This window comes from Corythoichthys intestinalis, chromosome 2 (assembly GCF_030265065.1).
Source record: "Corythoichthys intestinalis isolate RoL2023-P3 chromosome 2, ASM3026506v1, whole genome shotgun sequence".
NCBI lineage: Eukaryota > Metazoa > Chordata > Actinopteri > Syngnathiformes > Syngnathidae > Corythoichthys > Corythoichthys intestinalis.
Genome location: NC_080396.1, coordinates 72,680,608 through 72,692,674, shown reverse-complemented (window position 1 = coordinate 72,692,674; position 12,067 = coordinate 72,680,608). Strand labels below are relative to the sequence as shown.

At 40.3% G+C, this 12,067-nt stretch overlaps 1 protein-coding gene across 3 annotated transcripts in view; it reads right to left on the bottom strand.

The window, feature by feature from the left end:
* nrp2a (neuropilin 2a) overlaps positions 1-11,766 on the bottom strand; it is a 150,168-nt gene extending 138,402 nt beyond the window's left edge. For all 3 annotated transcript variants that reach the window (XM_057857838.1, XM_057857847.1, XM_057857855.1), the window contains exon 1: positions 11,408-11,766. In XM_057857838.1, coding sequence (XP_057713821.1) covers positions 11,408-11,483 — 76 coding nt within the window. In that variant the 5' untranslated portion in view covers positions 11,484-11,766. The remainder of the gene's footprint in view (positions 1-11,407) is intronic.
* Positions 11,767-12,067: the final 301 nt, after the last annotated feature.

Below are 12,067 nucleotides of genomic sequence, written 5' to 3'. Positions count from 1 at the left end.
TTAAATATTAATGGCTATATTTGGAGTTATTTTTAGGGGAAAATAAATTAACTCTATAAGCTGCACACAGACTACTTTTCATTGTGTCAAAGTGTCATTTTGTCAGTGTTGTCCAATGAAAAGATATACTAAAATATCTGCAAAAATGCGAGGGGTGTACTCACTTTTGAGATACACAGTAATTCACTCCGATTTTTTTATTTTTTTTTAAGTCTACATTGGTGGTCATGATTTCGGACCCCCCAAAAATTCCCCAAATTGCTGCAGAATGAACAAGAAGTGACCCGTATTGCAGAGGAAGTGACGCTGGACTAACCCAAAATCATCATAAGTGAATCAAAATCAATGGAATGTAACCAGAAATTAATAGGAAGTGACACGGAAATGCCCCATAATCAACAGGAAGTGACCGATGAACAGGAAGTAACTTAGAAAAGCCCTAAAATCACCAAGATACAATCAAAAATTTACAGAGTATGGCCTCAGATTTAGGGCTGCAGCTGTCGATTGTTTTAGTAATCGATTAATCTATCATTTATTTATTTTGAGTTACAGAACCGGAAGTGACCTGGGAATCAACCAAATGATTAGGTAGTGACTCAAACTCAACAGGAAATGACCTGTAAATGAACAGCAAATGACCTGTAAATGCCCTGAAAAATTGGACAGAATAACTGCGAATGCTCTGGTGTCGAATTAGTGCAGGAACGATTAATCGATTAACTTGAGTATTCGATTAGAAAAAAAGATTCATTTTCATATTCATTTTTATTAAAGTGGCGTTGTGATGGTTTGTTTTGAAAGCGTTTGCATTTATTTTCATTGAGTTGGGTGGATACACGGCCCTCTAGTCTATCTCATTTCACATGGCTGAATCCATCTGCTCCCTGTTAAGACCAACATAAGTTTTGTTTGAGCTAATGATTTTTTTAATGCATTCGTAATTTATATTTAGCCATTTTTGTGGGAATATGTGTCTAAGCCGTTTGTTAAGAGCATTGTAAAAAAGCGTTAGCATTTCATAGCATTTAAGCTAGCGGACTTTTGCTATGTAAGTTAACCAATTGTTCTTTCGTTGTACATAGATCCTCTTTTTTAAATATATATATATATATACCGTGTGAGGCTCAGCACAGGTATTTTTAATTTTTTATGTCCCTTATCCGATTACTCGATTATTCAAAATAAATAGTTCATCGATTAATCGTCTATTAAAATAATCAATAGCTGCAGCCCTATTTCGAATGAACGAACGTTCCCAGTGTGAACGGATTGGGCGTCCATCACCGTCAATGGCAGCCTTAGAGTTACATGAGACACTATTATTATTTAAACACTGACACCTTTTTAAAACGACATCTTGATTCTTGGCAGGAGCATATCGATAACCTTTTGGGATACAAAGTATCACGATATATCACCATTTCGATATTTTGTCACACCCCTACTAAGTACCATAACCAGGAAGTGACCAGAAATTTTCTCACTGCCTGTCATTGATAACAATAGACATCCAATTCATTTCAACTGGGAGGACTGGTTCATACTTTACTGCAATTAACGGCACTAGACGTCCAATTCCTTTTGACTGGGTGACAGCCAACGAGTTCAAAAAGTGCCCAATAAAGGCTTCACTACTACGCTAGCATAGCTCAGGTAAATGTCAGTTTTGTTTTGTTTTGTCAGTTTGTCAATCTGTTAGCTGTATTAGCAGATACCACACAGCCGGCATTGGGAGCCAAAAAATGGTATCGGCGCAAGGCTAATTCTGTGCACTGACACTCACATCCAGTGAGATCCAGACATCTCTGCACAAAGGAGCCACCGCCTTTATCGTCATTATCGGAGAAAATGTGCATATGTCTGCATATGGCGCTCATTTCTATTAGCTGCCTTATCTGGGAAGGGAGCTGTAACGCTCTGGGATAAGCAGCAAATGTGAAGGGAGGCTGATAAATCCTTCCATCATTCCCAGCGCATCCCCCCGCACCCCCACCTTAATTAAAAAATGCTATCACCCAGAGTGAGGGAATGAGAGGGCGCTTGAGCAGTGCTCATCCATTGAGTCCAGAGTTGAGCTTTAATCTCAGCCGTCTTCCACCAGACTGGCCTGAAAATTGTCCACTCGCGATGGCGCTAAACTAGCACTAGATGCCATTTCTGCCGTGTTAATCATTTGAAAAAGGGATGCACCGTTTGTTTTTCATCCAAATCCGATACCTGAATGACGTCAATCTGATACAATGTTGGAACCAGATTGCGTTTTTCAAATCAACGTCTAAGTGACCCGATACCAATGAAAATGACCTCGGATTGTCCCAAAATCACCTGAAAATTAGCCTGAAATGCCTCAAAAGCAAAAGATAACAACCCGGAAATGCCCATAATCAACAGAAAGTGACCCCGAAAAGCTCCTCATTCAAACAAGAACAGAAAATGACTTCAAAAACACCAAAAATCAGTAGGAAGTGACCCCGAAATGCCTCCAATTCAACAGGAGGTGAGTCCAAAATGCCCCCAAATCATCATGAAATACCCCTGAAATGCCTCAAAATCAGCAGGAAGTGACCCCAAAATCAAGGGACAGTGACTCCAAAATGCACCCAAAACAAACAGAAAATAACCCCCAAAATCGTTAGGAAGTGACCCTACAATGTCCCAAATTAAAGAAGAAGTGTCCCTGAAATGCACTCAAGAAAAAAAAAAACGTGGCCCCACAAGGCACCAAAAAAACAAAACAAAAAAACCAGGAAGTGACCCTGAAATGCTCTCAAGAACGAAAATGACCCTAAATTGGCCCAAAAATCCTCAGGTAGTGACCTGTACATAACCCGGATTCAAGGAGAAGTGACCACGTAATGCCCCAAAACCAACAGGAAGTGACCAAAATTCAACAGGAAGTGACAGCAAAATGTCCAAAACAAAAAAAGTGACAACAGAATGCCCCAAAACAAACCGGAACTGATCCAGTATCAACACGAAGTGACCCCGAAATGCCTCATTATTCCCAAAAATCCTTAGGAAGACCCAGAAATGGCCAAAATCGACAAAAAAAAAAAAAAAATTCCAAAACCAACAGGAAGTAACACCCAAACGCCCCAAATCCAACAGGAAACGACCCAGAAATGCCGAAAAGCAACAGAAAATAACCACTAAATGCCCCCAAATCAACAGAAAGTAACCCCCAAATGCCCCGGAATGCTCTCAAAAAATGAAAATTACCCAGAAATGGCCCCAGAATCCTTTGGATGCGACCAGTAAAAGCCCAATATTCAACGGGGAGTGACCTAGAAATGCCCCAACACCAACAGGAAGTAACCCCCAAATTCAACGGGAAAAGACCCCAAAATGCCCAAAAGCAACAGAAAATAACCCCAAAATGCCCCAAAACCAACAGGAAGTGACCAAAAATCAATAGGAAGTGACTCTGAAAACCCACAAATTCAACAGAAGTGACCCGGAAAGCCCCCAAAACAGGCAAATACCCCAACAGAAAGTGACACCGAAATGCCCCCCAAAACAGACAAATACCCCAACAGAAAGTGACACCGAAATGCCCCCCAAAACAGACAAATACCCCAAAAATCACTAGGAAGAACCAGAAATGCCAAAAATCAACAGAAAATAACCCCCGAAATGTCCCACGAGAAACAGGAAGTGACCAAAAATCAACAGGAAGGGACTCTGGAAAACCCCAAAACCAACAGAAAGTGAGCCCAGAATGCCCCAAAACCAACAAAAAGTGACCAAAAATCAACAGGAAGTGATTCTGAAAAGCCACAAATTCAACAGGAAGTGACCCAGAAAACCCCCAAAACAGACAAATACCCCAACAAAACTGACCCCAAAATGCCTCCAAAACAGACAAATAGCCCAAAAATCACTAGGAAGAAGCAGAAATGCCCAAAATCAACAGAAAATAACCCCCAAAATTCCTCACAACCAACAGAAAGTGACCAAAAATCAACAGGAAGGGACTCCGAAAAGCCCAAAGCCAACATAAAGTGACCCCAGAATGCCCCAAAACAAACAGGAAGTGACTCAATATCAACAGAAAATAAAACCAAAATGCCTCAAAACCAACAGGAAGTGACTCCAAAAAGCCCCAAATTCAACAGGAAATGATGCCGAAATGCCCAAAGTAACACAGCGTGACCCCAGAATACCCCTAAACAAACAGGAAATGACCCAAAATCAACAGGAAGTGACCCTGAAACTCCCCGAATTCAACAAGAAGTGACTCTGAAATGCCCCACATTCAAAACCCTGAAAATTTCTGGAAATATATCTCCCCCTTTTAATACTAAATGAGTTATACTATACTACATAAATATAAAGATATATAGATATCGATACTATACTCAGTTGTTGAAAGTAATTGATATAATGGCCTGTCAGACAGTGCTTTACTCATCGGCTGCCACTGACAGTGCTAGATGTCCAATTGAATTCAAGAGGGAGGGTTGGCAACGAATGAACAAACGTTCATTCGCTGCCACCCTTCCGCGTCAAATAGTTTTGACGTCTGCTAGTGGTAAATTCATTTCAATGAACGCCAGAAGCTTGAATAAAACCTTTCACTGCCCCTACCAATATCGCATCAGGGCGGCCATGTTGGTAGGGACGACGTTCCCATCGAAATCAATGCATTGAATTTAAAATGAAGTAATAACTAGTTTATTTCTCAACCCAATTTCATATAATTATTCGATCAATCTCAAAGCATCTGTTATTTACCCATTGTTTCCCAGTGACGACGCTAGGCGTCCAATCCATTTGAAATCGGAGGTCTGACAGCGGATTAGTGAAATGAGGCCGGAATGGCTTTTTGTTAGTCATCTTTGAATCTGGAATGGGATTTAGTTCTCTTTAAGAATGAACAAAAGCCACATTAAGGAAAGGTAATGTGTACACCCCCATCCCCTTTTTCTGCTTTCTTTCTACTCTTCCCTCACTAACAGGATAAGTACCCCACGCTAATCAGCTAAATGCACAGTGCTGACCATTGTGATCGACGCTTCAATGGATCAATCGGGTAAACAGATGGTTGCTGGTGCCTACAGGGGGGTAATTGCGGGGACATAATCCCAAACACGACCTGACTGCAGTATCGGATCTCACTAGATCCCCAAGGCTTCCCCCCTCCCTCAGACTAATAGTGTTGGAACTCTCAAGACCAGTCTTGGTCTGGTTAGGCAGGACCGACACGAATTGCTGATCAAGACCATCAACGTCTTTTACTGACTACCACAACACATACTCTGTGACCTGGACTGGTAGTGACGATTAATGTAAATATTTATAGATTTATAAATACATTTTTATGATCTAGGTATTGTCTCAGTCTTAGTCTTGTCTTGGTCTCGACTCCCAAAAGTCTTGCTCTTGCTTTGGTTTCGTTAAGTTCTGGTCTAGGGCAAGTCTTAGTCTTGGATAGTGTGGTCTTGTCTCGGTATATAGACTCCCAAACGTCTTTGTCTTGTTGGTCTAAGATAGATAGATAGATAGATAGATAGATAGATAGATAGATAGATAGATAGATAGATAGATAGATAGATAGATAGATAGATAGATAGATAGATAGATAGATAGATAGATAGATAGATAGATAGATAGATAGATAGATAGATAGATAGATAGATAGATAGATAGATCCTCTTGTCTTGTCTCGGTCTTGACTTCCAAAAGTCTTGGTCTTAGCAAGTTCTAGACTAGACAATTGTTGCCAGATAATGCGGTCTTGTATTGGTCTAGACTCTCAAAACCTGTGGTTTCGTTGAGTTCTGGTTCCGGGCAAGCCTCAGTCTCAGATAGTGCAGTTGTATCTTATCCTGTTCTTGGTGAGTTTTAGACTAGGGCAAGTCTGGGTCTTGGATAAGGTTGTTTTGTCTCGCTCTCAACTCCCAAAAGTCTTAGTCTTGTCTTGGTTTCGCTAAATTCTGGTCCTGGGCAAGTCCTAGTCTTGGATATTGTGGTCTCGTCTCAGTACAGACTCCCAAAAGTCTTTGTCTTGGTCTCGGTGAGTTCTGGTCTCGAGCAATTGTTGCTCTCAGATAGTGTGCTCTTGTCTCTTCATGGTATTGACTCCCAAAAGTCTTGGTCTTAGCGAGTTCTACATTAGGAAAGTGTTGTTAGATAATGTGGTCTTATATTGGTCTAGACCCTTAAAACTTGTGTCTCGGTGAGCTCTGGCCCAGGGCAAGTCATGGTCCCAGATATTGCAGTCTTGTACTGACTTCCACAAGTCTTGGTCTTGTTTGATCTTAAATTGGTGATTTGTTGATTAGGACATGTCTTGGTCTTCGATAGGGTGGTCTTGTCTTAGTCTCAACTCCCAAAAGTCTTAGTCTTGGTTCCGTCAAATTCTGGTCTGGGCAAGTCTTGGTCTCAGATAGTGCAGTTGGTCTTATCTTGTTTTGGTCTCGTGTCTTGTTCTTGTCTTGTTCTTAGGAAGTTTTAACCTAGGGCAAGTCTTGATCCCTGTTTGAGTGGTCTTGTCTTGGTCTAGACTCCTAAAAGTCTCCATTTGATGAGTTCTGGTCTCAGGCAAGTGTTTCGAATCCCAAAAGTCCTTGTCTTATCTTGGTGAGTCTCGTCTAGGACAGGTCTTGGATAGTGTTGTCTTTGTGCAGTACACTCTTACTGTATTTATAAATAGGGTTGCAACAATATATCGAAATAGTGATATATCACGATACTTTTTAACCCCAAGAGGTTTTCGATATGCTCCCACTAATAATCGATATGTCGTTTTAAAAAGGTGTCACAATTAAAAATAAATAATATATATACATATTTTAAAACACATAAAGCAGAATTTTACTAGAATAGTGTCTATGTTAACTCATTGGGTGCCATTGTCGGAGCTAGACGTCCAAACCATTTTGACTGGATTGGCCGTCTAGTCCCATCAATGGCACTGAAACCAGAGCATTCGTCGCTAGTCTTCTCGGTTTTTGGGGCATTTACAGGTCTCTTCCTGTTCATTTGAAGTCACTTACTATTCATTTTGGGTATTCCTACGTCACTTCCTCTTCAGTAACCAAAATCAACAGAAGTTGACCCATAAATGCACCCCAAAAATCAGGAAGTGACCTAGAAATGCCTCAAGAATGAACAAACTGAAGCTGAAGAATATCCGACAATGATTTCCTGATCATTCTCACCATATATTGAGCCTTGCATCGCAAATCGAATGCTTATTCATGTCAAATATAGCACTCGTAAATTTGACTCTAATATGAACACTTCACCAGCCTTGAACCTAAACAGCTTTCGCCTCGGCTTGTCTTGGTCTCGGTCACTTCTATTCTCAGGCAAGTCTTGGTCCCGCACACCACTTGCGCTTCTCCTGAGACTCATTCCTCAAGTCGACATCAGCAGGGAAGACGCGTGAAGAATGAATACGTCGCTGCGTGACTCTCCGGTGATTTGTTGCCACCCCTGTTCTGAGCACTTTATTCTCTAACAGGCTCACACACTTGCGAGTCTCACTCTTTAACCCCTCTTTTGAATAACAATAAATCCTATACGCTCCAGCAAACTTGGCACTCTCATCTACTAAGCCTGCCCCCCTCGAAGCCATTAAAATAAAGCCGTATGAAAGACCCGGCTCCGGTCTATTTCTGGAGGTCCCGTTTGCACGCGCGCATACCTGACTCGCATCGAAAAGGCCGAGACGCGACCTCGTTTTCACAGCCGATACCGTCGAACGGCGATTCGGGGTGAAGTCGCGAGAGAAACGCGAGCAGGGGAAAATGGGAATCAGCCCGAAGCTAGCGTTTGAAAAACAAATGATTAAATGAGCAGAGAGCCGACTCTGGGAGAAAACGATACCGTAGGTGGAGGCGCTGCACTACCGCCCACTCAATAAACATGCAAATGAGGCGCTTAAAGATGGGAATATTAATCCTGCCGGTTCTGGTAATTAATGTACATGTCAGCGAGTCAAACTATTGTGATTACAGCAAAAGAAATTGGTAACGCTTCCCTCATTTTAACTCATTCGGCAGCAAGTCAACACGTTCTCGTCGACTATCGCAGTTACGCAGGGCGTTAGCTAAAATCACAAGGGAGACCCCGTCTGCTAAGTCACTCTCGCTTCTTGATCTGCTCTGTCCATTTTAACTCGGCGACCCGGCCAGCTTTGATGTTGCCCTCTGGCTCCTACACCCCCCTTTTACGTTAATGATCCGGCACATCTGCACACAGGACTCTTTCTCTACCCTCTACCGCCACTGTCATGTGGCTCTTAAGGCGGTCCCTTGGCAGGGACACTGGAGCTTCTTGGGCCTGTTACTGCCAAGAAGTCCACATCTGTCTAGCATCAGTGGCGAATACGCAGCGAGTAAACACGCATGCATGCAGGCAGGCAGTCCCCACACCCACAAACAGTCAGAGGAAGACGTAGACAAATAGAGAACGGCCATAAAGGTAACAGTCACCAACATGAGTGACTCACTGTAATAAAATGAAACCTTCATTTCGGCAGATTCTGTTTGAAGGAGTGTCAATAGACCCAGACCAGAACTCACTGTGACCAAGACAATAACTAGGCTTACTAAAAAACGAGAATAAAACCACAAATTTAAGGAGCTAAGACCAAGACAAGCCGATACAGAGACCATAAAAATTCATTAAAAGAATAAAATCCAAAACGGAGACAAGTCGAAATGAAGGTAAAACCAAGACTTTTGGGAATTAAGACTGAAACAAGCCAGAGAAAAACCGAGACAAGACCACTACTCTAAGGAGTTGAACCCAGACAAACCGATACAGAGACCGTAAAAATCCATTAAAAAAAACAAATACCAAAACTGAGACGAGCCATATTTAAATTTTTTTTTAAAAAATCCAAGATTTTTGAGAGTCGAGACTGAAACCAGACTGACAGAAACCGAGACATTACCAGAACACACGGAAAACAAGATAAGAGCACGGGCTTAAGGAGTTGAGACTGAAACATAACCAAGACTGAGACAAGTCGATACCAAGACCATAAAAATCCATTTTAAAAATAAAAAGTAAGAACAAGACTTTTGGGAGACTAGACCAAAACAAGACTAGAACTCCCTAAAAACAAGACAATAACAAGACTTTAAGAAGTTAAGACCAAAACAAGACAAGATCTCACCAAGACCACAACTTGATGAAATCAAGACTGAGACAAGCTGATACAAAGACCGTAAAAATCCGTTTTAAAAACAAAAACCAAGACTAAGACATCAAAACCAAGATGGGACTAAGACCAGAACTCACCAAGACAAAGACAAGACCACAAATTTAAAGAGTTGAGACCGAGACAAAACCAAGACAAGATAAACCGATACCAACACTATAAAAATCCATTTTAAAAACAAAAACTATATTTTTATGTACATTGTTAATATTATAGTCATTTGCTGAGATGGCATAATGTCAGTAACACAAAAATTGAATGTATTTGTTTTTTACCAAGTGTTTTTTACCAATAAATCACATTAAGATAATATTATACTACAAATGGAAATTCTGAGACAAGAGACCGAGACAAGACAGAGTTGTTCATTTATCCACATACTAGAAAATTTGATAATTTCGCTAACGACTGAGTAGCTCATAACGATAACGATGGACGTCGAATTTATTTTAAATTGGAAGGACGAGGCGTGAGAGCTCAAGTTCCAGTGCCATTGACAGCGTTACACATACAATTAGTTTTGATTTATACGTTCATAGAGACTATGACAATTTTCCAACGGTTTTCCAATTTTTTTTTTTTTTTTTTTTTAAATAGTTTTTTGGTGGGTTTTTCTGTTTGTTTGTTTTTGTGTGGAGGGGGTTTCCCCAGTTTTGATTAGTTTTTGGTAGTTTTCTGTTTTTGCAGGATTTTTTGTTTGACCTTTTATCACTTCTTTTGAGTTTTTCATGGTTATCCAACTTTTATTGCGGTTTTCAAATTTTTGGGTAGTTTTTTGTAGGGTGGTCATTTATTTTAGATCATTTCTGGGCATTTGTTCCTTAACTCCTGTAGATTTTGGGAGCTTATTTGGGTCACTTTCACTTGATATCTTATCTTTTCCCATTGGAAATGAATGGAGACTATAAAGACTAAAACTAAATTTTCGTAAATTTTTGGGTGGGTTTTTACTTTTTTTTGTGGGTTGTTTTTCAGTTTTCATTAATTTTTTCCCCCTGTTTTTTCCCCCCAGTTTTTATTGCTTTTGCTGTTTTTTTTTTTTTTTTTTTTTTTTTGCAGTTTTGCAGGGTTTTTTTGCAGGATCTTTTTGTTTGACCTTTTATTACTTTTTTGAGGTTTTCATGATTATTCAACTTTTATCGCGGTTTTCAAAATTATTGTGTTTTTTTGTAGGGTGGTCATTAATTTTAGATCATTTTTGGCCATTTGTAACTTTAATTACTGTAGATTTTGGGGGCTTATTTGGATCACTTTCACTTAATATCTGGCTCTTTTTTTTCCGATTGGAAATGAATGGAGACTATTAAGACTAAAACTAACAGTTTTCTTAATGGCTTTCCAATTTTTCATAAATTTTTGGTGTTTTTTTTTTTTTTTTTCAGTTTTCATTATCTTTTGGTGTGTTTTTTTTCTGGTTTTGTTTTCAGTTTTCATTAATTTTTGTTGTTCTTTTTCTGTTTTTTGCAGTTTTGGAGGGTTTTTGCAGGATTTCTTGTTTGACCTTTTAATTCTTTTTTTTTTCATGGTTATTCAACTTTTATTGCGGTTTTCAAATTTTTTGTAGAGTGGTCATTTATTTTAGATCATTTCTGAGCATTTGTTACTTAATTCCTGTAGATTTTGGAGGCTTATTTGGGTCACTTTCATTTGATATCTGCCATTTTTCCCCTTTGAAAATGGAGATGTTTATGTCAAATTTTGGTGGAACTGTACGTTTTGGACAAAAACTGTATCCAAAACAGTCGAAATGAATTGGACGTCTAGCGTTGTCAATGGCATTCAAGGAGTAAACAAGTGACCCCTAATGATCCAAATCTAAATCGTCTAGAACCGTCAATAGCAGACAATGAGTTAATATAATTTATCATAGAAAATCAACAAAGCTTTTTAATCACGATTCATTTGTCATGTTTAAAGCGGCTTCAAATAAGAGTACCTTCATTCCTGACTATTCCAAACCTGTTTTCTTGAATTAAACATGAAACTTCAGTATTGTTATAATCAAAATCATTTGTCTCACAGTTATTTTTTTCGGATTTGACGGCGATAATGAAGCTCACGGCTTGACTTTTACTCTCCAATGAAGATTATCGCGTTGCCGATTAAGCGCAGGTTTAGTTGTCCCATAAACAACAACTCCGCGCACAAGCGTTTTCGAGTTCAAAGTTGTTCTAAAACAAGTTTAGGACTAAATTCCTGCCGATCCCAACTGACAAGAACGTCACTCACCGTCTTCTCCCGTGATTTGCAGCACCACATGGCACAGTGTCAATAACCATCCAAGCAGCGAGCACACAAAATCCATCTCGGACGATACAACTGTTCAATCTTTCCACTGGTAGAAGCTAAAACATCCCTCAATAATCCCAGGTTGATCGACATCTACATGTCACCAAACGTCTTTAGTTTGCCTCGTGCCATTCACTGACAGCAGAATCACCGTGAAGAGAGTGAGAATTCATCCAGAAAAAGCAGCTCGACTCCCGCTGTATGGGAGTCAAGAGGGTCCGAGGAGCGCGGGTCGGATGGTGGTCAAGAAGACGGAGCGGAGTGAGCTTGAGTAACAGTTGTGTGTGAGCACTCTTGTGAGTGAATGTGTGAGAAAGAAAGAGAGAGAGAGAGTCTTGCTATGAGGGACTGCGCCTTGGCCACGCCCCCCTAAAGGCGATTGCTGAATTTAGGGGGAGAGATAGTAAGGGGTGGTCTAAGAGGGTGGGGGAGCACGTGCACGCGTCCCCACTCCGCTCCATCCTGACAAAACACACACACTCAGTACTTTAAGCCTCATGTATGTGTTGTGAAAAGACCAGTGTTGTTTTATAGCATCCCTTTTAATAATCGTTTTAGTCTTTACATACCTGTCAACCCAGTGACAACTCTTGCAACGTC